The following is a 26,864-nucleotide window of genomic DNA, read 5'->3' as shown; positions in this document are numbered from 1 at the left end:
CAAGGTGTTTCTAAATTATATTCATTTCAATTTTTGTTAACAGTAATTTTGTTGGGGGCAAAAAGGCAATTGTAGTCTGATTTAGGTATCAGCACCTTCTGGTTTTATATATCTAGGAATGGATGGATGAAAAGTGATATATAAATCTGGCTGCTTTTCATTCCCACCTGTAAATGTAGGGACAGGTGCAGAGCCAGAAGGTAATGCCAAAAGAATCAAGGTTCTCTGGGCCTGTTTTCTCCTCTAGCTGATACCTTTTTAAGAATAAGTTTAGCCTAAGTTTTAAAATAGAGCAATTTGGCTCTATAGTGTGTCTCGTACTGTGAGCTACACTGAGCCTGTATCTGGCTTTAGCTGACTGGAGGTAGCTGTCCCACTAAGACTAGAACTAATAATTGTGTTGCTCCCTCCAAAACGGCTGCAACTGTTCAGCTGGATTTTTTTAATCTTGTAATTTGTGTTTGTAAGGGGTGGGGGTTTGGGGTTTGTTTTTTTTTTTTTTTTTTGCTAGATATATCATTCCTTGGGCTCTGTTTTCCCTCCTCCAAAAGCCAGAGACATAGCAGCCAAAACACCACATTCCTCTAGTGTTAAGGCTATCTTTTAAAACCTCTCTTTCTCAGGGCATCTCTTAATTAATCTCAGGGTAACAGAGGTTACCCTGTGAACAGTCAAAGCTGAACTTTTTGCCCACTGCAAAAAAAAAGAGTTGGAAATCTTGTGGTTTTCAGGGTGCAAAAGTGAGTTAAGATTTAAGGGGGGGGGGGGGGGGGGGGGAAGTGTTCAAAATTGTACTAAAGCAGCAGATACCCTTATTAAAGTCCTGACAGTGAAGTAGCAGAGCTTCATCAGCTACTTCTCCGCAGCGCTTGGAAGAAACTGGGAAAGAAGGAGTTATGCTATAGATTTAAATACAGGTGTTGTCTTCTTTTCCTCTTCCCCGGCCCCCGCGTGTCTCCGGCCCTCTGTGCCGCCAGCCCCGCGGGAGGCGGCCGGGCCCGCCGGGGCAGCACCGCCCGGCGGGGCGGGGCGCGGCGGGTCCCGCTCCCACCTGGAGCCGCCCCGCCGTGCGGGAAGAGGAAGTGGGAGCTCGGGAGAAGCGGAAATTGCAGCAGCAGCAGCCGCACCAGCCGCCGCCAGCCCGGGAAGCGCCGGCGGGGAGCCAGGGCAGCGGCCGCCGCACGACGCGGCGGGGGCAGCGTAAGCGCGGCGGGGACGAGGGATGCGGGGGCTTCGCGGCCCACGGGGGGAGCGGAGCGGAGCGGCCCCCAGCAGCACCTCCACGCCCCCCTTGGCGGGGGCCTTGCCGGGGGTGCGGAGCGATGGGGAAGCCCCGGCCGGGCGGCTTTGTGGGGCTGGGGAGGGATGTGGCCGCTCCCGCAGGCCCGGCCGCGCCGCGTCGGGGCCTGGCCCCGGCCCTCTGCCCGCGGAGCTCGGTGCGGAGGGCGCGGGCCCCCGGGCAGACGGGCTCTGCTGGGAAAAGGCCGAGCCGGGCTTACGTGAACTCTGCCTCTTAATTTTGTAAACTCTGTAAAGCCGCCCGTAGCTCAGAGGCTTCAGAGCCGGGAACTTTTTTCCAAGTCCGCTGTAGGACTCTCGGGGGAAAGCACGAGGGGAAAAGGGGGTGAGCCGTGCCGTGGCCCGCAGAGCTCGGGCCAGAGGTTCTCATCGTGCTCTCGGAGAAGAAAAGAGTCTGCAGGAATGTCGTTTTCCTCTGGTTGTGCCCGTGGGAGCGGCGAGCTGCCGGGGCGGGCCACCGGTCCCAGCAGGTAGCCAGGCCGGCGTGAGCGCACGCCCATCGAGCCTTGGCGTGGGCCTGGAGCCGCCGCTTCCTTCCCTTCGCCTGCAGTGCAGTGTCTGGACTTAAAGCCTTGGCATGCCGCTTTGTTCCTTCGAGGAGCTTATCCCCAGGCCCCGGAGAAGAGGGGAGTTCCCCAGGGTGCCGCTAAAGGTGCTGGGTAGGGTGCAGTGGCTGCTGATTAGTCACAACAGCAGCAAAGACTAGGGCTGGCCAGCTAAATTCAAGGCATATATTTAGCCTCAGTTTGCATTTGAACTGTAACGTTTTCTTTTTCCTTCAGAAATTTGTCTATGTGAGTCAGTGACTCATAAATAGATCATATTTCTCCACGTACAGCTTTGGAAGAGATGCTGGAATAGCAAACTGCTGCGGAAATGAGGCTTATTCCTGTTAGATCCCAACCAGCAATGGGAGATCTTGACTGAGATCACTTGTTACTAGGCTGCTCTGCTCCCTTTTGTAATTCACTTCACAGAATGCAGGGTTGAGCTGTGGAAAAATGGTGGTGTTTACTTGCCTAATTTGGGAAGAAACGTGGTGGATTCTGGATGTTGGAATGGGGGGGGGGGGTGAAATCTGTATTTCTTTCTTTGTGTGAGTTTGAAGAGGAAGCAGGGAAATGTAGGCTTCAACATCTAGCTTTTGTTCTTTCAAATGCCCAAGCACAGCTGCACAAAGCAAAACAGAACAAGTGGATGCGTGAACGTGGGGGAAAAAGTTGTGTTTTGCACAAAATAAGCAGAGTAACAGTGTGTACCTGCACTTCAGCTCTTGTCTCCCCATTGTCCATTCCTGAGTGACTTGCACAGCACAGAGTGTGGTGGAACACAGGGGGAGGGATATGAGCTGTCACCCTTCCAAATGACCATGGGTTTGTGTTTGGTTACCAAGTTAAGAGTTTAGGCCCTGCATTGACTTTCATTATGGAGCTGGTTTGGTTTCACTTGGCAAGGTTTTTTCAGTATAAATATGTGGTCTCATTTCTGGATGTTTAGTCAATTAATAAATGCAAGTTCCTTAATAGCCGTAGGAATTTGGAGGTGGGAAACCTGAAGTAGCAGAAGGAGAAATGTGCTACAGCTTGGTCAGGATGTCATCTGCTCTGCTTTTATACCCTCCTTCTAGGCCACTCTGTCATTTGCCACCTTGGTGTTTGACAATCAGTTTGTCAGTTGCTCTGATTCTTGCTATGGATCCTGAAATGCTCCATAAAACTGGCTCATCAGCTTATTCTGTTGAGCAAGCAGTGGTCTGGTGGCTTTTTTTACTCTGTGTGCTTTACCTACTGATTATTAGGTACTCATTTAAAAGGAAGATTTCATTCTGTTTGCTGGATTATGCATGTGTGAATGAAACAGTCTGTGATAAAATCCTTATAGACCATTCTTGATTAGAAAGATAAAGTTAAGTGGACAGAATGATGGTGTCTTAAAGAACTGAACCAAGTAGGGATGAAGAAAACCTCTCACTCATGTTACTGCAAAAGCTGTGAGAACAGAAAGCTGCTTCTTCTTGTTCTGGTTTGCTTTTTAGAGTTTGTTTGTTTTGATTTATCCAGGATAAAGGGTATAAAACACAGCCACTAGCATCAAGTAACTCAGGTATTCTGCTCACTAATCACCTTCCAAAGTGTTGATTAAGTGTCCAACTTGATAATCCACAGAGAATAAGATGTCCAAAAAGTGAGATGCCTAAAATCAGTACCTGTTTTAAAGTGTTGAATGTTGTTTCTAGATGTTATCCCTTGCCTTTTGATGAGTTTTGCTTCCTGCTGTCAGTACCCCAGCACTCGCCCTCTGTTTCTCCTGAAAGTCAGACAACACACTTGAGGTTGTGTACGTGTTTCAGAAGGGATTCTTTGAAAAATGCAGGAGCTCTTGTAGTCTGTTGTTGCAGGGAGGTGGACTAATGTCTAGATTGCATGCAAATTCTTACAATTGTTTGGATTTCTTTCACAGTGCTGAAACTCCTTACGCAACAGAGGAAACACATAGGTTATCCTACCTAATCACCAGTATTATGTCGTTAGTTACGCCTGGGAAAAACCCAACTCTTCCTATTCCTCAGATATGCACACGGGATTTAGAATTAGTGTTAGTCTTTGGAAGGGGGTGTTGGTTTGGAGAGAGATCTTTTGGTGCAGTGAATGTAGAAAAGCACATCTTAATTTGAACAAGGAAAGATTTCCTTGTTCTCTTTGAAGTTCCATCAGTGATTGCTCCCAACTTTTTTTTTGCAGTGTTACTATGAAAACTAAAAGGGTTTTTTTTCAAATCAGCTTGAGAAGATAACCTGAGAGAGCCAGTGGTCAAATCTGCTGTCACTGCAAGTGTAGCCACCTCTGTTTCTGTGGTTAAAAGCCACACCTGACGGGGAGTTTTGGATCGCGTCTCCGTTAGCTTTATCCATAACGTACACCGCGTTACCGTGTAATCAGAGTGTGACAGTGCTGCTTCTGATGGTGTTGCAGATGTGGAAGGCTACTGCAGGCCACACCATTCCTGTCAGTCAGGATGATGGAGCTGATGACTGGGAGACGGACCCTGATTTTGTGGTAGGTCTTCTGAGTTTTACCGATAAGCAGAAGTTACGTAACGTTTTGAAGACTGATTCTTCAGGATGGGGGTTATGTTTCAGCAGAATAAACTGATAGGAGCATAGTCCTGGAAGGAGAGAGAATTAGCATTTTGTGCCTGTGAGTGATTAACAAAACTGCCTTGTCTTGGCTGGGTACTGCAGGGAAGCCTGTGCAAAGAGATTTGCATCAAGAAGCAGAAGCCTCTCGGGGCTGAGCGTGTGCTCCGTGCACTTCAGCAGGGGAGAAAGGACAGGGCTCACAGCAGAAGAGAGGTGAAGGTGGTAGTAACTGCTTTTCTAACTCTTCTGATCTTGCTGGTTGCTGGAGGCTTTTGCTGTGAGCTCTGAAGTGCAGATAACTAATAATGTCTTTGGGTTTTTAACTCTTTTTGTGTGTGTCCTTCGCAGAACGATGTGAGTGAGAAAGAGCAGCGCTGGGGGGCTAAAACTGTGAAAGGATCCGGCCATCAAGAGCACATCAAGTAAAGCAGCTCTCTCTTTAAATTTATTAATAGTCACAATCCCAGGTGGCTTTTAATCATCTCATATTCTCAGTTACTTGTATCTTCATAATTAAAACCAGAGTCTCTGTAGAAGATGTATTATTTGCCAGATTGCTGGTCTTTCGAATACGGCAGTACCTTCAGAGCTGAAATTAAGATCAGAAAGATGGCATAGAGGCTCTTAAATCCTTCTTTGTAACTGGAAGTGTTATTTTCTCCTGTCTCTTGTGACCAGAAAGGTTCTGTTTCTCTGAAAGAAAGCAAATGAATGCATCATAGAGGGCTAGGTGGGACAAAAATGGTTCATGTTTCATACTGAAAGAATCTATGGCTTAACTTTAAAGCAGTGTTAGGAAATCCATGATTGTGATGTTTGTTTTTGCTTGTGTATTTCTGGGGCATCAGCCCCTGGGGTATAAAGCTAAGAGTAAATGCAATGCCGTCAGTGTTGCAAATGGAGAGAGACTGAACTATGTGGCTTACTGCAGGGATCAATTCTGCCCTGCTTGGACTGCAGTGGGGATGCCTACTGCCTGAATCACACCTGAGGAAGCCTTAAACTCAGGTGGGAAATATTTTAAGGTACAGATTACCCTTTTAGTTTATCCTTCTTGTATGTAGCCTGCACTATTGTAGGTCAGTTCCTGCACATTGCAAGGGAACAGTTAGGAGAGTGCATGTCTGCTTGCACCCTTACTTTGCAGTATGCTTTTGTCCAGAATACTCATTTAGAATTAGAGTCCTGTTACCATAGGGACTGTATGATAAGAGATTGATCCCATTCTGAAAAGTTGCCATCTAACTAAAACGCCTTGGAAAGAACTGAAATTAGGACATGAGGAAAAAACCATGTGTGAGGCACACAGGGATTCCAGGTAGCTGATTGTTGAAACAGCAAAATACCTTTCCATGTTAGCCTTGAAACCAGCACTTTCTTTATAAGACAGTGTTTTGCAGTGGAATTAATTCTGTTTCTCAGAATATGATGAAGTGATTCCTGCACTGAAAAAAATGGGAAGGGCTTGAAAAATGCAAGTCATCCAACTTGTAGTTGAGATATTTTTATCCTCTTTTCATTTTGCATCTGTTTGAAGTTATCTTCTGCAACTTTCTTAGTAAGACCTGCTGCTTAATTATCTGTCTTTAAAGTATTCATCAGCTGAGAGAGAATGTGTTCCAAGAACACCAGAACCTCAAAGAGAAGGAGCTTGAAACAGGACCAAAAGCTTCCCATGGCTATGGAGGGAAATTTGGCGTTGAACAAGATCGCATGGATAAAGTAAGTCTGAATGCTTCCCTGGGATGACGATATGAGCTTTCTCTGTGGCCAGCACAACTATATAAGCCTGCTGAAGGTGTAAAGTTGTTCCATCTCGATTTGGCTACGTAGAAGCTAATATCATGGTAGAAGCTGTATACAGCAGTGGCTCATTTTAGGGGCAGAAGCGTCACTCTTACAGTGCTCTAACAAGGACACTTGTAACCACTACACCCAAACTTGTCAGGCTGTCATGCTCCGTTCCCCAGTTAAATCAAGATGCTCTTGCAGAAGGAACTGAACTAAAGCACTGGAAGCATCAGGAACAGGTATGTCAGGAGGCAAATCAGGAATCTGCAAGTGCTAAGAAGTTCTGGTATGTGCAGTGGCCCCACATATTTTTCCCAGAAGCTTGCTGTGTCTTCAGAGCAAGTCTGCATGCTTATGTCCTGGAGTGAAGATTCAGGTTCTATGAATAGTGACAAGTTATCCAGGTATTTACAAAGAAATCACTGTACTTCAGTCAGCTACTAATGTTTTGCATAAGGGCTGTTGAAGTTGCACTCTATTAACAAAAGAAATGATCATTCTTAAGGTAATTCCATTAGCCATGTGGTGATTAGTCATATCAACTTGTGGCTAGTTTCTTTCATGTGCTCTGTTAAAATAAGAGCCAAACTGTTTCCTGAATAAGAATGGTCTTATTTTCTTACTTTATTTACTTTTGGATTCCTAATAGTCTGGCAGCCTTAAATTTCTGCTGCATTCTCATAATCCAGAGTAAGCTGTGGTATAATTCTCAAGTGCCTTTGAAATAGGTTAACCTAACCTTTGAATCTGGGAAAGGAGTTGCTGAGCACTTGCAGCCCTTAGCCCTGTTCTGCAGCTGTGTAGCTCTCTAGTGTCAGCAGTTTCTCCCTCACCTCTGGCCACAGGGAAGAAAGAAACAGAAGTGAATACTGTTTCCTGTAGGCCAGAATTAAGCATCAGGAAAAACATGATGGTCATGCCCATCTGACTGATAGTGAGGGCAGGAGATTTCATCACTTGTTTTTTAAATAAAGCTTTCTTCCTTCTAACTCTAGTTCTAAAACCTTATCACTGAGACCTCTCCTTCATAGATATGTGTGGCTTTGTGCAGGTGTGCCAGCAGTAAGGTCTGACTGACCTGAAGGAAATGAGTGTTGCTGCACTGTTCATGGTACAGGTTTTTTCTGTATTCAGGGCAAAACCTTGATACTGACTTAAAACGAACACTTACATCATTCTGTGTGCCAGACCTCTCTAACTGTTACCAAATTTAGCTGGGGAATTGTGAGACAATTTACTCTGAAATACAGATTTCCAAGAATTATTATTTCCCTCAGTCTTTTCTATAAAGGAGCATGTTGCAGTGCTTGTTACTTAATGAAATGAAGGAATTTCTGGTACCACAGAAAGAAAACAATATGCTTAAACCATTCCTACCTCAATTGGTATAACAAAAGAGGGATTGTGTAAAACCACATAAAAAGTAGTATTTTCAGAGCTTCATTTCTTCCATAAACATAATGAGTAATGAGAAGAAGAAAGGGAGATGAGAGCTGTTTCTGTCACATTTAACAGTTATTCTGCCTCAGAGCACCTGCAAAATGAACAGGAGTATGACTGTTTCAGTCAGGAAAAGAAAAGAGCTTTTATATTGCTCAGAAGTTAAGGTAATGTCCTATTATTGACATCCTTGTTTTGTTACCTGGCAATTACTTGAGCCATTATGTGTGGTAATGTTTTGCTTTCCTGCGTGCTGTAAATGTTCCCTCCAGCACCTGTGTAAAAAGGAAAAGCAGCCACCATAAAAGCCAAGTCTCTTACAGTTTCTAGACACCTTGTAGCCTCAAATTAATTTACCTTGGTCCAGCTGTCTGATACTGTTACATGGTAGGCAGTTTCTCCTTCCTGCAAGGTGGGGCTTGGAGGGTGCTCTGCTGCACCACGGATGCCAACTGCCCCATGCAGGGCTGGACCTGGGGTGCTGGTGGTGGTGTTGGAGCAGGAGAAGTGAGTGGCACAGGGTGCAACCTCTCAGCCTGTCTGCAGCAGGTTATAGCCTGTTCTCTTTCTGCCTCTGACAGGAACTGTGGGCATTTGAGCAACAGACTCAAATGTTGATGTAGCACATTGGAAGTTGCGCTGGCCACTGCTCGTTTTTTCACTGGACAAGAAAGGAAGCATTTTTTGGCTATGTTATGTAACACCCCTGAAGGTGCTAGGCTCAAGCATTGATTCTAGGATCTCAAAGGATATCTTAGCACTGGATTAATGTAACACTAGCAAACACTGTCTGGATATACTTTCAGGGATGTAATTACATATCCTTGTGTCTTACCTGCAACCAGTCACAGCTCGAGTTCCAGGCACAGACTCAAGTGGGAGAGTGCAGGGCTGGAATGCCTTTGTCATGGAGAGCTCTGTCTTGATGTGGATACTGTTTTCCTAGTAAGGAGAAAGTATAGAGAGAAGATGCTGAATTTCAGTTTAAGTGAAAGGTTAGAGTGCCTCCCTAAAAGAATATCAATGGAAAACCTAGCTGTAGTTGGATGCAATCTAATATCAGCTAAACCAGATCTGTAGCTATGTGCCTAAATACAAGGCTGCACGTTTTATCTGGAACTAATCCTTGTTTTAAATCCTGCAGGAACACTATCAAGATCCCATCTGCATCTTTCATGTGTTCATTCCTGTGGTTTTAAAGAAAAAAAAATCTAGAGTGTAAAACAGTCTTCATAAAATACAGTCATTGCTGTCAGACTCTTTCTTGGCATTTCCTTTGCCTAGGTTGTATTTTGTAGCATGGCAAAGGTCTTGTAGAGGCTTCTCAAGCGAGTTCCAGGGAAGTTAGTTTCAACAGGAGGAGTGGCAAGGAGGCACATTTGTCATGAAGCTTATCCTCAAGTTACTCAGTGCAGTGTTTTCTCTTACATGCAGAACTGTATAGGACTGCTGGCTGTTTCTGAACTTTCCAATTTCTTTTAGTCAGCAGTTGGACATGAATATCAATCCAAACTTTCTCAGCATTGCTCCCAAGTGGATTCGGTGAAAGGGTTTGGTGGCAAGTTTGGAGTGCAAACGGATCGAGTTGACCAGGTAAGCGCTTTCATCTCATACTGCAGATACTCACTATAGTCAAGTCTCTCATTTTGTATGTACAACTGACAAATACCAATACCTTAAAATGCTGGTGTTGTCTGCTCTTCCTGCTGTATTTGAAGTTTAGCAGTAAGCACTGACTGCTAAGGAGATAAATTACTGTCTAAAGTGAAATAGAAAAAGAAGCCCTTATGGGAAATGGAGATGACTTGAAAAGAAAACTGAAAAGAGATGTTAAAACGTGCCTTTTAGCCAGGCTGTGCTCTTTGATGAGGAGAAAATCAGCGTGAATGCCACAGGAGGAGGGATTTGGGGATGATTTGTCCTATATCGCAACGTGAGCTACTGGGCAGGATCATTGGTGTCCTGTTCCAAGACTGTTTAACAACCCCAGCATGGAAATGCAGAATTCCTGTTGTACTGAGTGAACCTGGCAAGACCAGAGTGTGTTGCTAGTACAGCTTGCTTTGGCAATAGGTGTCAAAACCCCTTGCCATGAATACATGTAATAAATGATCATGTTGATGAATATGGCCTATAAGTGAAGTGAGTTATTTATGCTCCTTATCAAGAAGGTCAGAGCAGTGTGGAAAGCCACAGGAAATCTTCATGCTGTCCATCCACTGAAGTGCACACAGTTTTTCTCTTGCTGTCTAACTCCTTGTCACACATGCATTTTTCTTTCTCTTCTAGTCAGCTGTTGGGTTTGAATATCAGGGGAAAACTGAGAAGCATGCCTCCCAGAAAGGTAAAGTGGTGAGGGGCTCAGCTCTGCAGACACACTTTAAAATGGAATAGGTCTCAATTCTTTTACTCTCTGTAAAAAGTCTTGCTTTTTGAGACCTCCACATGATATTCTGAGGGAATCAAATGTTGGAAGGCTTTGGGTGGAAGGGGAGGTACAAAAATGAATTTCAAAGCAATTCCATGAGTTGTTGAGGGTTCAAGACACAGAAATACCCTGTCATCAGGAGTCTTACTTTTCTTTTTAGAAGTGAGGTTCAAGGATGTTTTTAGATGGATTGGGAGTTGTTCTTTGCTCTATTTCAGCTTATTGTAAATAGGGAGGAGATTTAAGAGGACCTATCATAAACTAACATACTGTTGCCCATCTTATTTTCTGTGTTTAAAGTTCAATTGTATGCTAAAGAGTAATAATTCAGTTCTGAAATAACTGTGTGTCCCCCCCAAGAATTGCTAGGATATGGTGTTTCTATTAAAAGCTTCTTCATTTCATTTCTGTTGTGTTTTGCTGTTTCTGCAGACTACTCAAGTGGTTTTGGTGGAAAATACGGAGTACAGGCTGACAGAGTGGACAAGAGTGCAGTGGGGTTTGACTACCAGGGTAAAACTGAGAAACACGAGTCCCAGAAGGGTGAGTGGATACACGTGTTGGTGGGGTCATGCTCTGATGTACTAAGTGTTCATGGTAGGCAGTTCATCATTTTTTACATCTGTTGCACTCCCAACCTGCTCAAAACTAACATTTATGTGCCTGAAAACTTGGACTTCTGAAAAAGAAACCCAAAACATAGGTTCTGACTGGTTTTAAGTGGTGATCCAAATGCCATTGCTTTGCAAGCAGGGCGTGTGGCTTCAGCTGGAGGGGGGTTTGCAACTGTTTTTTGGAAAAGCTGTAGGGGAAAGTGCTGGACTGTAAGCAGTTCAACCACAACAGAGGAGAGTTCCTAAAAGAATCAGCAGTTTGTAGATGAAAACATTTCTGGGAGTTAGTAGTGTTTAGAGTTTATTGCTAATCAGCTTTCCAGGCACATCTGATCAAAAATAGACCATTTCCTTGACAATTTTGGATGTTTTTGCTGCCTGTTTATCTCAGAGAAGTGTTTTGCACTCTAGAAACGCTAAAGAGAAGACAAGGGTGTTTGTTTGAAAACATCCAGGCTGTTGCTGACATGGTCTTTGAAGTTCACTTTGCTGTAAGTGTCTTGAGAGTTTTTATCAGGGAGTCAAGTAGCAGAATTACTGATATCACCCAGCAACTGGACTTCTTATGATGCTATTTTATATTCCACCCTGAAAGAATGTATTCTGAAGAACTTAGGACTTCAGTGTCTGGAATCAAGATTCACTTGGGGATGTCAGTGCTTCTTTTAATACAAAACATAACGTTAGCAGGTCTGATTATCACCATTTTTCAAGGTAATATTTTTGTTATTGAACACTTACAAACGAAATTCTTCACTCTTATCTCTAGATTATTCCAAGGGCTTTGGTGGTAAATATGGTGTTGACAAGGACAAAGTGGACAAAAGTGCTGTTGGCTTTGAATATCAAGGCAAAACGGAAAAACATGAATCACAGAAAGGTTTTTATTATCTTATTTAAAAATCCTAGTTCCACTCAATCAGCCTTTTAAACCTGGGGAAAGAAATACTTTGTTTGATTATGGGGTTGGGTTTTTTTGTGTGTGTGTTGTAAATGTGTGTTTGCCCTTTGCATATGCAGGTTTGTGTTTCCCTTAAATGGAAAGGAAGGCATTGTAAACTGTCCTCAAGTTTCAGAATCTGATTTCCAAGGGACCTTATGTCCATATGGATTATTGAAAGGAATGTGTAATTGCACAGGTCTGTGGTATTTAGAGGCAATATCAAGTACTTCAGTGTTTATAGATCTACATTGTGCTTATATGTATGAGTGTGATGTGAGTTTAGGTGGAAAGTGTATCAGATTCTTCACATCTCAGCATATTACAGAGTGTGTGTGTGCTGTAATCTTCACTGGGTTTGTGGTGCCTTCCTTGCATCATGATGCTGGAGTTACTGATTGGGTACCCGTTCTCTCTGTTGAGGTTGTGTAGCAGGGGAGAAAGGGTGAAAGACACTATCAATAATGACAGGGCAGTTTATCCCATAACATGTTCCTGTTTTTGTGTTAAATGCCATTTACAGTCATAAACTGCAGTAATGTTTTCTGAACCTTCCATGCACGCAGATTATGTGAAGGGATTTGGAGGCAAGTTTGGTGTGCAGACAGACAGACAAGACAAATGTGCACTTGGCTGGGATCACCAAGAGAAAGTGCAGCTGCACGAGTCCCAGAAAGGTATATCAGCTCACATTTCTTTGCCATTCTTCCTAACTTTCCTCATTTTGACCTTTTCCTTCCCTGTGTGAAGCCTCCTCCCCTGGCTTCTTTGGCCACAACCTTACAGTAGCTGACATGAGTCCTCTGTTTCCGTGTTTGAACTGTTGTGTGTTGGTTGTACTGGTGTCTGCAAAGCAGGTTTAACACACCTGATGCCAAGTCCCTGAAAGTTCAGACTTACCACTAAGTTCTCGGTGGAGTGAGTCTGGATTGTTTTGTTTCCTTTTCCAGTTGAGTTGTGCAAACCACAAATCAGCAATTTCTTTGTACTTTCCTTAAGCAATGTCCCTTCTGTGGTTTCTGTTCTGTGTACCCCTGTTTCCATGCAGGGGAGATCTAATAGCTAATGCTGTCCATTCCCATTGCCTGTGAGGTGCTTATTCCTATGAAATAGTAGTTCCCAGAAGAGAAATTGCAAGACAGTGATTGCTGCCCAGCCCTCTGCCTGTCACCACTCTTAACTTAAAGATTTGTTGTGAGAGAATTACCAGAAACCCTTTTATCTTGTGCCTTTATTTTATACCATATATGACAACGGCTGTTCTAAGGCAGAAACAGGGAATGGTCAGAGCTCTTAGCTGAGAGCTTGTTTTTTTTCCTCAGGCTGTGAAGCAGGAGGAATATCCCTTCTTTAAATAATGCTGTGTAGGAATATCTGGAGAATAGTCTCTGTGATTTATCTAAGACCCCATCTTAAGGCCTCTCTAAAAGTCAGATGTCTAGTGTACAAACATTAACCAACCTGATCGAGGAAGCTTGTTTTGTTCTCTTGTATCCTTCTGTGTGCTGTTTGGTTTTGGTGGACACGCTGTGTTTGTGTTTATCATTTGATGGATGCAAGTGCATTGTGCAGTATGTATGAGAAATACTGAGAAGTGCTTTTTTTTTTCTGTGACTTCAGAATGGTGTTCTTATGTCTGACCTCTTCCTAATCTCAAGTGGAAGCTTCCTTTGAATTTACTCTCATCAAAATGTACTGAGATTTGTATATTGTTTTTCACCTTCCAGATTCATTGGTAATTGAAAATACTGCAAGAAAAATTATTGTGTCTCTGAATAAACTTATTTCTTTTCCTCCCTCCATTTTAACTTATTACATGTGGCTTTTTCAGACTATAAGAGTGGTTTCGGAGGGAAATTTGGTGTACAGACAGAAAGGCAGGACCCATCTGCTGTGGGGTTTGATTACAAGGAGAAACTAGCCAAGCATGAATCTCAACAAGGCACCGTTTTCACTTGTTACTTTCTTAACAGTGCAGCCACTTCTCACACAGTCTTCAATAGTTGTCTGAGTAGATTGATGCCAGTAACGTGCAGACACTTTCTTCTGCTTCTATTCCTACGTGATCTAGCAGTGTCCTTCCACTTTAATTCTTAAAAGCTTACATAAAGCAAGCCTGTACTCAGGAAAGAGATATCCAATGTTTAGTTAACAGCTCTACAACACTATGCATTCAATTACTAGCTGTACAGACAGTGTGATTAATAGCAACATTGTTAGTATGATGTTACTGAAGGTGTAGAGTCTCAAACGTGAAGTTTTGCCTGGTGGGAAAATACTCAGATAAGGACCATGCATGTAACCAGTAACAAGCAGTGGGTTATGGCAAGCTGGTAGTCTTTTAAAACAAGAAGTTAGGGAATGTTTGTGGTTCTTGGGTGAGCAAATACTGTTATAATGCTCTCTTTATTCATTGTGAAATAGTTGGGGTACAAACCATGAATTCCTGGTTTTCCGTTATCTTAAAGTGAGAAGTCTGGATCAGGAAAATGTAAGTGTAGTATATTTGTTCTGGCTGAAAATACATACAAAGCTGAAGAAAATGAGGGTTGTTCATTCTGATAGCCAATATTTTCCTGTGCTACAGTGACACAAAGTCATGCTTTTAGAGTCAGGTGTACCTTAGCAGAGCCCAAATACAAACACTGAAATTGCTGCCTAGAGGACCCCGGGGCGATTTGGGAGCTAAGAGGAAGAGGAGTAATTGTATTCCAGGGGCCTATAGGAAAGCCTGTCCATCTCCAGAGCCTAAGGGCACATTGCTGCAGCTCACTGCCACCAGAAAGAGGTGTTTTTTCAACCAGCCACATGCTCTTGCTGCTTCTGTTGTGCTGACCCTGGTGCTTATCAGACATTTCTCTGAGGCCAACTCAGTAGAAAGAGCAGAAAGCTACTCTTGTTAGGCCATGTTTGGTGTTTTTCTCGTTAATGCCTCTAGTGAGTTAAACTGATTTTTGGAGTCTAACAAGTGCTAGAGTTAGCATCAGGTGAGAGTAAGAGTGTGCAGCTCAGGGGTGGTACAGAACAGCACAGCCACCCCATTTCCATGGTTCTGGGTTGCAGGCTCGTGCTGTCTTGTGGAATTGCCCCTTTCCATGTGTAGAGCAGGAGTTGTAACATTTATCAGTTGGGTGTCACGACCAAATCCACTGCAATGAGAAGTTTGTTACATTTTCCTGCCATTCATTGAATTTATGAAGTTAAAAGAGATTAAAAAACACCTCTGTGGTCTCTGAAGACTGGATATCGCTCCCTTGAGCCAAGCAAAATGGCTTAGGTTACACAAGTACTGCGGAGGGCCAAGAATTGGTGCTGTGAAAGGCTGTGTTACAGAAGTGATGCATTAGAAGGGCTCATCCCTTTTTCCTTGCTTGATACCTTATCAATCCTCAGCTTGATGTTTACTCAAAAGAATGCATGTGGCCCAAGTCTGTCATCTGCTGGTGTCCCTGAAGGCTCTTGCAGTCGCGTATCCTTTCTGCATCAAAAACCCAGTTGCGTTTTCTTTGGCGGCTGGCACTGTATCTCTGCATGCAGCTAAAATGGCTCTTTGCATCCAAAATGGCTGTTGGCATTGGGCAGAAAGATGGGAGGGACAACAGACTCCCTACTCTAACCTTTTTTTATCCTGCTTTTAGATTATTCCAAAGGATTTGGTGGGAAGTACGGCGTGCAGAAAGATCGGATGGATAAGGTAAGTTGCTTGTAAGAGCCGTGATTTAAATAGCCATGCAGGGATACCAAATGGTCTGGTTGGATCTGCAGTGCTCAGCTCTTTACTTCTGGATGCTTCTCCAGTCTGCCAGTAGAGTTCCGTGCTTTTCTAGATCATTATAAAGCAAGTTGGAACACACAGGAGTGATGCCAGTTTGTGCACCCCTGTGTGTGTACGTATGTGTAGCATGTACATATTTAAGGTGGGAAAAATGAAGGCTGGAAATGAAAGAAGAGCAAAATGTGTATGAAAGAATGAGAGAATCCATTAATTCCACAACTTCAGATGTGTCTTCTAATGCCTTACACCTTGGGGGTGTCCTTTAGGTGGGCTGCTTAAATCAGATGTCTGATATCTACTGACTTTGTCCCCTTTGATTGTCAGGGACCTTCTCTTGAGGAGGCTTTGATTTAGTATTCTGTAACAGTGAAAGATAGGGCAGCTGATACCCCCTTTCTACCTCTCCATTTTGAAACTTAAAAAGCTAGAAGATGAAAAAGTCCTCACTGAGGCTTATCTGCTGAATAAATTTACTCTCAGCTTTAGGTAGGACATTTAAAAGTGAGAAAGTAGAGGCTTTTACAAGTCTGTAGGATTATTTTACTTGTGGCTTCAGGACTCAAAACCATTCATTTGGAAAAAAAACCCTTTGTGTTTTGAATACTGTTCTCAAAATACTCCCTCTGTCTAAACAATATCTGCTTCTTTAAAGGAACTGGGTGCTTTTACCTTGGTAGAAATCCTGCATAAGGTGGACTAGAAAGCTACAGCTACACGAGAAATGTTTCTGAGATGTTCTGAAAGAAAAAAAGCCATAGGGACAATATCAGAACAAAACATCCCAGATTAAAGCTGCCTGCATGCCTTCAGGAATTTGGCATTTCTGATGTACTCTTTTTCTCCTTATTGATAGAATGCAGCAACTTTTGAAGATATTGAGAAACCAGCATCAACTTATCAGAAGACCAAGCCAATAGAAGCTGGTAAGGCATTGGCCCCAAGTCCTGTCTTTGGAGGTGACAATGTTAAACAGCCCAGGTAGTGACAAGTAGGAATGTTCTTGAGAGAACTGCCTTATTAACAAGTCTCTGGCAGCCTCAGCTGCTCTCTCCTTACTCCCTTTAGAAGTTGTGTTATTGTGCTGGTTTTTATTTGTTGGGGCTTTTTTAACTTGAAGATGATCAGAGTTGAGGAAGGGAGTATGGAAAGCATCAGAGTGGGGAATAGACTAAGCAGGGGAGCAGAGTGGTGGAGACTGTACTGTGAAGGGCAGGAGGGAGAGGTGTTGCAGAAGTTGAGAAACATGATGCACAAGAGGTTTGGACTTGGGAAGGAGAGAGGGAGAAGGAGGGATTTTCTACCCAAAGCTCATTCCAAGATACCTTTATACAGTGTTTGACTTCAACTTTTTCCCTTGTTACAGTTGCTAATAAAGCCAGTGCCATCCGAGCTAACTTTGAAAACCTAGCCAAGGAGAAAGAGCAGGAAGACCGAAGGAAGGCAGAAGCTGAGAGAGCACAAAGAATGGCCAGGGAGAAACAGGAACAGGAGGAGGCTCGAAGGAAACTGGAGGTCAGTAAGATTCAAATCCCATTGGAGGAGTGTGTGTGGTGTGTTTCAGTTCAATGCTGGGAGAAGAGAGAATCTTTTGAGAGCATTTTGCCTTCTTCCCAGCTAGGATTTAAAGCTCTTTGTGTGTAGATGTATGTTTGTGCCCTGTGCTTTACCTGTTTGCAACTCCAGCTGTCTATCAACATCCACCATATGTTTATCAGACATCAGATACTTAGTATGACATATGGCGGTTTTTTACTTTGCCTATCACAAAATGCATGTGCAAATCTTGAGCACCAATCCCTGCAGTCTCACCTCTTCCTACTGCACTTCTGCTTCTTGGTAGTACCAGTCTCAAACACAGAAGAGCTCATAAGGAGAGAGACATGTGGTCCCCAAAATACTCTGTATGAATGCTTGTTCGAGAAGTTTAATGCCATGGTGATAGTTGGTGATGATGATTTTCTTTGGATCAGTGTTGTGGAAGATGGAGGTGGTATCAGCCATTGGTATGGCTCGTGCCCTTGAGATGATGGGAAGTAACCTTTCAAATGTTAACTGAATCTCAGTTTGTTAGCTAAAATCAGTTCAGCATTGACATGGTTAAAAGCTTTGTGATTTCTGTGTTATTCATAAGCAAAATAATTCCAGGAGCTGTTTAGTCAGAAACTACTGCTTTGTAGAATTTGCATATTTGTTGAAAGTGTTGCTGAGATAGAAAGACTTGTGTGTTCATAGTAACCTGTCCTTTGCTGCTTGCTCATTTGCTTTGCTGCACGACACCTGAGATGCCTTACCATCAGCAATCCTCTGTGCATTGCTCTAGAAAGTGCAGCTTCACTGCAGCTCCAAGAGAGGCTCTTGTTTTCTTTGGCACTTGTTTTTCTCTGTCAGCACTCTGGATTGCCTTAAGGAATTGTGACTTAACAGCAAGAGGCATAGTTATCTTTGCAGGATTTAATTTAGTAGATGCTTCCCCAGTTCTCCAAATCAGGAAGCACCGTGACACAGGTTGATGGGTATCAAAGTGTCGAGTTGTTAACGAACAACTCTGGGATGTTGTGAACCCTTGGACAGCCTCTGCTTCAGGTTACTGCTGAGAATTCCTAAGTATCAGTCCCAAAGGAAAATGGACTTCCTCAGCATTCATCCTGCTCTTTCATTTCTTTCTCTGAGGTGTGTGTTTTCACCTGGCAGTAACTCCATTCCCTCATCACTACTTCTGCTTCATTCTCAGATGAGATGTCTGATGGTTTAAGGATTTCTCAGCCCACCTGAAGCTTCTTAGGTCATCCTCAAGATGCTGATGGTACTTGATAGACAAAGCTCCTCAACTGAGAACTGTTACTTTGATTTGGTTGTTTCTAGAGGATTCTACAAAAGACCAGTCCCTGTAAACATTGTAGTTCATCCTTGAACACCCAAGTCTTAAAGTCAATGTTATGAAGTAAGAAACTTGACTCATCACAGAGTGATTACCAGCTCTCAGATGCTAAGAATTCTCTTGTTGCAGGATCCCAGGATAATTTATCCTTAACTCAGTGCTTCAACTTTTAGGCAGCTACCTCATGAAAGTGTCTCTCTCCTGGGGCCTGTGCAACTCTGATACCTCATACTGATCTTTTCTATACTTCATGTATGTTTATTTGCTCTGCACCTTTGCTACAAGCAGGTCAGCATTCCTCTAGATGCAAGGAGGTACTTCATGTGGGGCATCCCTTATATGTTCCCTCTGTCTTGACAAGTAGAGATTTAAGTATATTCTCAAATACTGTGTGATTTCATAGCACCAGTTGCATTTTCATAAGGAGCAGCAGCTCAGTGTCAGTACCATGGAGGCTAGGTCCGTTTGAAGTACAGAGCTTTCATGCTTTGCTTACAAGTGATGATAGTGTAATAGGGTTTAGGAGAGACCTTGAAGTCTGTCCTTAGGATGACAACATAATATGGTTTAGGATCGACCCAGCAGGTGCCCTGAAGGGAGAACAGGACTCTAAAGTTCAGACCTGTCAGTCCTTCAGCTCTGATGGATGAGCTGTCCTGCAGCCCTTAGTGACAAGTGGGAAATCTGCTCTGGAGTTGTGTGAGCTTTTTGGAAGGTTACCCAGCTGAGTCAGGAGCTATTAATGCTTGTTTTTGAGAAAAGGTTTGTGTCCAGGCTTGGTCTTGGATACAACCCTGAGGCTGAGTGACTGGTACATACATTTCTCCAGGCACCTCTGCTGCCAGGTGCTGTGGTGAGGGTGAGGCAGGAGAACATCCTGTTGGCTCTTGTCATTTATGTACTGGGCTCTCTTTACCTTTCAGTGACTTCTTCACTTCTCTGAGTCTGAGCTGTATAACAGTTTGTCTGTCTCAGTCTTCAAACAACCCATTTCATGCTGGGGATGAATGGCTCTTCACTAGGCTATTCCTATTCCAACCCAGTTGAAGCCATGGGTTTTTTTTAACCAGTAAGGAGGAGATGACTGAACATTTCTGATACTTGCCAAAGTACTCAGGCTTTCTGTTCAGTATTCCCTTCTGTTACAAGGTTTGCAGTCTGGGCTGAGTAGGGAAAGAAGCTGAGCTTTTCCATTAGCTCTCTTACCAGTCATTTTGAGTGATTGTATGCTCATGAGTAAGATCTGTGGATGGAGAGTGGTGGATTTAGCTTTTCTTACCCACTTCAACTTTTCATTGAGATTTCATCCTGCTGAGGTTCTCCAGAAGGGTTTAGATGTAGTAACACAGGTTCACGTGAGTCATTGAACTGTTAAGTCTCTTTTTTACTGCTTTTTTTTCCTCTTTCTCTCTCTAACATGACTGACTTTCTTTACTGCTGTTTTTTTTCTGTAAGTGTGGGTTAAATTCAAGCCATTATGCTTGATTTTTCTTGTGCTTCATCTAAGATACTGTTGCCTGGACACATTTGAAGGGTTTCTTTTTTTTTCCCCCAAAACTGATATTTAAATTTCACTATAACCAGATGATTAATGTTCTTCAGACTGAACATCTCCATGGTTAATTGTGTGATTCTGCAGACACTGAGGGAGGGAGGGTGAGGTTAAGGGGGAACTGAAACGCCCCTGAGTGTGCTCCCCTCTCTCACAAGCTGAGCAGGACAAGGGGAGGGATATAACCAACACCATCCACAGATACCAAGGGTAGGAATGGACTTTGACTTAAATGAACTTTCTTTCTTCAAGTGAACTTCCCTGCACAGTCAGAAAGCTCTCTCACTTAAAGAAAGTACGTGGGCATACGTACTCCCACAAAGGGGAATGTACATATGGGCTGCATTCCTTCAGGAGCCCTGCTTATTGGTAATGCTTTTTCTGCTTTTGCTTTTCACATATGGCACAGTCAAATGGTGTTCAAGGAGCTCCTCTTGCACTGCTGGTTTGAATCAACAGGTGTCTCATGCTACCTTGGGGCAGGCTGAGCTTTCACCTGAAGCCTTTTGGGGAGGGGACCATGCAGTTTCAGTGGTTTGTGGCCATTATGCTGGGAGGATCCTGGACTGTTGCCTGCATTGCTGACACCCATTTCCTAGGACAAATTATTCAAGCTGTTGCTGTGTTTGGTGTTTTGTTAATGGACTAACACTACTTCATTGGTCTCCAAACTTAGATTTGACTTCTAATAAACACTTTGCTTTTGCTTTTTTGTCTGTAGCACAGGAGTTAAAAGTGGGGAAGGACTGTTTGCATCAGGACAGAGGTTCTTTTTTCTTCCAGAAGGCTCAGCACTGAGCTTTGAATTGTCTTCAAAGCTGACTCTGTTCTCAAGACACACTTTGCTTTCTTTTTCTGAGCTGTGACAGACAAAGGAAAGGAAGACAATTTAGTGTCAGTCCTATCACTTCATCTCTAGACTACCAGCTTCTCCTGAGGGCCCTTTGGGAAGTTAGAGCTTGAGAGACCTAAGCAACTGGAGTGCACAGTCTCCCATGACACACATTCTCTTTTCCTTTTGACAAGAAAGGAGAAAGTTTGGCCCTAGATCCACAGTTTTCTTCTGCCCTATGAGAGAGGCAAAACGAAATAGCAGACTGACAGTCTTTTCTAAGCCATGCAGGAAGTGCAGCATTTCTTGCACTATGGGATCCTGGCTTCCTAATTCTGCTTGTGGATTTGTCCCCTGATTCACAGGTGGCATGGCACAGTGTGAGGTGCTTCAGTGCCAGAACACTTGGTTCAGATCCATCACCTTTGTGTTGCAGAATACAATAGCAATGCTGCTTTCCTTCCTACCACATGTAACTCTTCCAGAGATTTGAATCCCTCATTGTCAGCATAGAGGACCTAGTTTTGTCTGAGCTCTTCAGTCTTTTGCCTTGGCAGGTGTTTCACAGACTACAAGAGCTTGTAGGATCATTTCTCATCAAAGACATCAACTGCATAACTAGAGACATTGTAGGCTTCAGGTTCTCTAAACTTAGGCAAAGCCAGCTAATGAACAGAATGAATGTATTGAACACAGAAAACCTGCAGCTCCTGTGGAAACGTGCCAAAGAACAATGGGTACTCTGGTTTGAAACACATGTATGCATACATACTGTGTGGGTTTTGTTCCCTCACTTTTTTTTTGCTCCTGTGTTTTGCTGCATTTCTGAGGTTTTACTGTACAGCCAGTCTAAACCTTCAGAGAGGTCTAACGACCCAGCCAGCCCAGCGCTCTCCTGCTCTCCCTGCTCACGTCAGTTTGTGTCTGAATGTGTCTGAATCTGTCTTACTGGAGGGTTGTTTCTTGTTCAGTGTCAGGACACCAGTGATTTTTCTTTCTCTTCCCTTTAGGAACAAGCTAAAGCCAAAAAACAAACCCCACCACCATCTCCTAGCACACAGCCAGCGGAGCAGAAAGCACCCACCAGCCCAGTCTACGAGGTCTGTCGGAATCGCTCTGGTACCTGGTTTTTGATCCTAAACGTAGGAACCTTTTTACAAAACCCTGACAAACCTCATCTGTGTTTCTACAGGATGCAATTTCCTACGAAGCAGAGTCTGCCCACAAGAATTCCACTGCAACATATCCAGCTGCTCGTGAGCCAGAGCCTGGCTACAAGGCTGCAGAGTCAGACTACCAAGAGGCAGTGAGTCAGCGAGAGGCAGAATACGAACCAGAGACTGTCTATGAAGTGGCAGGGGCAGGAGACCATTACCAAGCAGGTAGAGTGTTTCTGATACAAAACCCTTTCAGGTAAACATTACTTCTTTGGGCAGTGACTTAATGAATTAGTTGTGCTGATTAGCTGTCCTAGTTTTCCCAAGTCTTAGTCTGATGAGACTTTTTAGATTCTCCCCCAAGAAGCTTTAATTAGGGAATTAAGATTTGGCTGGATCAAGGTTGAAATTACTTAACTTTGGTGAGATGATGTTGGAATAATTACAGTGCTCTCTAGGGTATCAGTTCAAAGAGAAGTGGGGGGGGTAACTGTTTCCGCCCTGTGAAATGCAGCTCAAGAGCATAGAGATGAAGATTAAATGTGTGTCGAGCCAGGGCTGGCCTAAAAACAGTGAACAGCTCAGTTTTGAAGCGGATGCGATGTGTTCTGTGCCTATGAGGGAGTGGAATGAGGATGTCTGAAGCTGCAAGAATAGAGTCCTTTTGAATTCCCATTTTTCTCACCTTTTCTAATTACTAGATGAGGTGTGAAGGATGAATCTGCTTGATCTGCTGTGAAAACCTGGGAAGTTTAAACAGGCCCCTTCCTCCCCCTGCAACACACACACACTCACACACTCCTGGGATTAAATAGTCTCTTACACAATGACTTTGGACTCAGTTGTTGTTCTGTCAGATTCTATGAAAGTGTTATGAGGCTGATGGTTTTATTTTATACTCTATTAAATACCTACTTGTGAACTCTTCCTTTAATTGTGTGTGGTGTAAAAAAATCCCCTTCAGAAGGAGTGGCAGCCCTGCTAAAAACTTGCATAGTTTGTTCCCTGCTTCTTATGTAGGTTAGCAATAGAATTAAAAGAAAAGAACTGGAGGGGGACACACACAGACAGTGTGCTGCTTGCTTTTAATTTCTCTTCTCTTTCTTTAGAAGAGAATGCTTATGATGAATATGAAAATGAACTTGGAATTACAGCCATAGCCCTTTATGATTACCAAGCTGGTAAGCAAAGCTCATGTTTTTACCCTTGCACATAAGTCTGGATTTTTTTCCTTTTGCCTTTCATCCTGTAGTCTCTTTTAGTAATACATGAAATGAAGATAGAAAGGATTGTGAATTCAGTGATGTAGCAATAGCATTGAGGCACTGTGGAAAGCTGCTGGCCACTGTTTCTGCAAATGGGGCTGGTGTGGGGGTGGAGTTTTCAAAGATCTTTTTGAGCCAAGTTGCCTCAAGTTGCACCAGGGGAGGTTCAGGCTGGACCTGAGGAGGAATTTCTGTACTGAAAGGGTTGTGAGGCATTGGAATGGGCTGCCCAGGGAGGTGCTGGAGTCACCATCCCCAGAGGGCTTTAAGAAATGGGTGGATGTTGCACTTGGGGAAATGATCTAGTGGTTGATAGGGCTGAGAGAAAGGCTGCACTCCATGATCTTAAAGCTCTCTTCCAGCTGCAACAATTCTATGATTCTAAGTGGTTTTATGATTCTAAGTGCATCCATCTCTGTTTCCAACCTTCCCCTCTCCCTGTGCAGCTGGTGATGACGAGATTTCCTTCGACCCTGACGACATCATCACGAACATCGAGATGATCGACGACGGTTGGTGGCGGGGGGTCTGCAAAGGCCGCTACGGGCTCTTCCCAGCCAACTACGTGGAGCTCAGACAGTAAAGACTTATTGTCTACTGGTGATGCCTTAATTCCCCAGTCAAGAAATCTGACTTAATAACACTACAAATCGTTGATGCTTTTCTGAGGATGGAGGGATATAGACATATTGCTTTTATATTTAATACTTTGCTGATGCTTTTTAAGATGTTTATGCCACAGAAATCGCTAATATATTGTAACTCCTCTGTTCTTCACTTAGAAGGCTCTTCAAATGGTTTTCATGCATTTGGAAACATCTCCTCTCTGCCAAATGAACAACTGTCATTAAAAACAAAAGCCTTTCCGAGGACAGTTAGCTGTCTGTTGTAATATTGCATGTTTTACTCATGAGTGAGCAGATTTACTTAGTGTTTAAGTCTAGTTAGTCTTCCACTACATGTTTGCAGGTAGGAGAATGGTGGCTCTGCGGGCTGGTTGCAGGAGTGGGGAAGCACTGGGGAGGTGCCATCCTTCTGTTCTTTTCTTTCCGAGACAGTGCTTGGAAAAGCAAAGAGAATGCTTGAAGGTTGCAGCTCATGGCAGTTAAATACTGCCCAGTATTTATGGAATATTAATGTTATAAAGGAAACAAGTCTGGCTACTTTTTTCCTTCTTTTTTTTAAAGTGAAGTTCCTTGGCTCTTGCATTGATTTTGGGGTTTTTTTTATTGTTATTATGATGTTTTTCCCTCCTGATCCTGCTCCTCCTATCCATGTTATTCCAGAGGAGGGCTGCAAACACTCTAGCACTGATTGTCCCAACTTTGCTTTGCTTTTTGTTTTTGTTTCACCCTCCTCTTTCCCAGGAAAACTCTCAAAAGTTACCAGTGTTGAGTCACTCAGCGAGATCCCTGCTTGTTGTAAAGTGGCACCCAAATCTATGAGACTACCTGCAGGAATAGCCTCATTGCTTTAACTAAGAGAAAAAAAAGGCAGGATGGATTTGCAGCTGTGTTGTGTGTGCAATGCATCCCCTGTTCCTCCAAGGATGGCCTGCTGTGCAGTAATGACATTTCCTGTAACCACATTTGAGTCGAGGAACGCTGATACAAGTCATTAGATTTCAAGCCCATATAAATATCTCCCATTTTTAAACCACACAAGAGACAACCCTGCTTTTTGTATGCTCAACAAACTGATGGTAACGTTCTTCTCAGCAACAAAATGAACCCTGTTCCTTGCCAAAACTGAAACTTGAGCTTCTTGTTGTTTGAGGAAAGCTGCCTTCACCACGGCTTTAGGGTCCCTACCAAAGAGAAGCAAGTTGCATCTACTAGTGCACGTGTTCAGTGTTATGTACTGTCTGGTTCCACCTCCTGAATGCAATGGGATTGGCAGAACTGGTGTAGCAGCTAAGGAAGAGTGCTAAGAAAGGATTTTTATAACCTATACATTTGGACCAAGGGGAATATAAGAGATCTGTACACAAAATGGGGAAGGAAGAGGGGGCATCATGGTGAACCAATTCTGGGATGGATGGGACAATCCTTAATGAATGTCATGTCTGTCATGATTATATATATATATATATATATAAAAATATATATATATATTTCTTTTCCCTTTCCATGGTCTCATCTCTGTGTTATTTGCATTACTAGGGTTGGGTTTTATATGCAGTTTATTTTATCCAATTTTGCATAGAACACCTCATAGGGATATGATTTTTGTAAATTAAATATTCAATAAACTTTTGGAACCATTGGCATGGAAGATCTTTGTGTTTATTTTTTTCAATTGCTTTGTCAGTCAGTCAAGGACAGTTCCATCTTGTTTCCAGCTGATCAGGGACAAGCTTGCACAGGACAAATCATGTTTCCTACGGAGAGCTGCTGCTTGGTGCTGTGGTGAAGGGCAGCTGCAGTGTTCTGGGTGGCTGCTGCCTTCCATGTGCTTCCCTTCCTCAGAAACCCACTGGCTTTGTCTTCTACTCCCATGTGGAAATACTGTGATCAAAATCACTCTTTGGGTGAACTTAAAGAAGGATGCTTTTAAAAACACAACTAGAAATGTACACATAGCATCACAGAATCATTTGGGTTGGAAAAGGCCTTGAAGCTCCTGGAGTCCCACCCCCCCTCTGCTCTCCCTGCCCAGCCCACCCACAGCCCTCAGCACCTCAGCTTTGGGATCCCTCCAGGGCTGGGCACTCCCCCAGCTCCCTGGGCAGCCTGGCACAGGGGCTGACACCCCTCTCAGGGAAATTGTTCTGCCTCAGCTCCAATTTCAACCTACCCTGGGGCAACTCGAGCCTGTTTCCTTTTGTCACTTGTTACTGGGGAGCAGAGACCAACCCATCAGCTCACTACATGCTCCTATCAAGAAGAGTAAAGAGAGTGCTCTCGTCTCCCCCCAGCCTCCTCCTGCCTAAACAGACATTCCCAGCTCCCTCAGCTGCTCCTCAACAAACTTGTGCTCCAGACTATTCCCCAGCCTCCTTGCCCATCTCTGGGTACACTCCAGCACCTCAATATCTCTATATTTCAACCCTGAGCACAGCACTCGAGGTGCAGCCTCACCAGTGCCCAGTGCAGGGGGACAACCACTGCCCTGGTCCTGCTGGTCACACTATTTCTTATACAAGCCAGGATGCCATTGGGCACCTGGACGCATCTTTAGCACCTGAATCTCTTCTGTCTTCTATTTGCCTGTTGCTTCTGCTGCAAACACAAGTGGACTATGGCTTTGGTTGCTCCTGGCTTTGGGAATGCTGCTGGCAGCAGGACTTGGTGTGCTCAAGAACTTGGCCACCAGTTAGAGTCAAATAAACGTCAACATCACTCTAAAGCTGTTCTGCTCTTGTTCAGGATGGGGATTCTTATGCCTGCTGCTTCCCAGAGCTCTGATCCTGTCACCCTTGGCTGCAGGAAGGTGTCACGCTTTGCTGAGTGAGCCAACCCTTATTTTACAGCTTCTAATCCTCTGCTATGTGACAACATGCTGCTGCAAATGCTAATGAAGAAAAATCCTAACACCCTTTTTCCAATTATTCTTTAGTGCTACTATATTAACAAACAGGAAACCTGAAGCTGCAGAGCTCACAGCCACCAGCTCCAAAGTACAGGGAGGGTGAGCTCTTGCTTTAGCAGATAAAAACACACAATTTGAGAAGAAATTGTACACATACAGGCTTTTTGCACTGAGGGGTAGAGGGAGGGGGTATTAGACATTGCAATGTATTAATATATTGTAT

The 26,864-nt window shown here is 43.6% G+C and overlaps 1 protein-coding gene across 2 annotated transcripts; it reads left to right on the top strand.

Annotated features, from left to right (window-relative positions):
- The first annotated feature begins 1,071 nt into the window (after positions 1-1,071).
- CTTN (cortactin) lies at positions 1,072-25,384 on the top strand. 2 transcript variants are annotated; one of them, XM_061999753.1, is made up of 17 exons: positions 1,072-1,200; positions 4,272-4,355; positions 4,787-4,860; positions 6,031-6,160; positions 9,152-9,262; positions 9,959-10,013; positions 10,530-10,640; positions 11,481-11,591; positions 12,218-12,328; positions 13,483-13,593; positions 15,290-15,345; positions 16,280-16,349; positions 16,790-16,938; positions 21,699-21,788; positions 21,881-22,070; positions 22,955-23,026; positions 23,557-25,384. In XM_061999753.1, exons 2-17 carry the CDS (start codon positions 4,272-4,274, stop codon positions 23,691-23,693), a joined length of 1,662 nt encoding a protein of 553 aa, XP_061855737.1. In that variant the 5' UTR covers positions 1,072-1,200; the 3' UTR covers positions 23,694-25,384. The 2 variants fall into 2 exon arrangements, with proteins under 2 accessions (XP_061855737.1, XP_061855738.1); XM_061999754.1 differs by lacking the exon at positions 13,483-13,593.
- The last annotated feature ends 1,480 nt before the right edge of the window (positions 25,385-26,864 follow it).

Source organism: Colius striatus, chromosome 7 (genome assembly GCF_028858725.1).
Source record: "Colius striatus isolate bColStr4 chromosome 7, bColStr4.1.hap1, whole genome shotgun sequence".
In the NCBI taxonomy this organism is placed as follows: domain Eukaryota; kingdom Metazoa; phylum Chordata; class Aves; order Coliiformes; family Coliidae; genus Colius; species Colius striatus.
The sequence above is the reverse complement of the archived record's forward strand: the minus strand, read 5'-3'. Positions and strand labels throughout refer to the sequence as shown.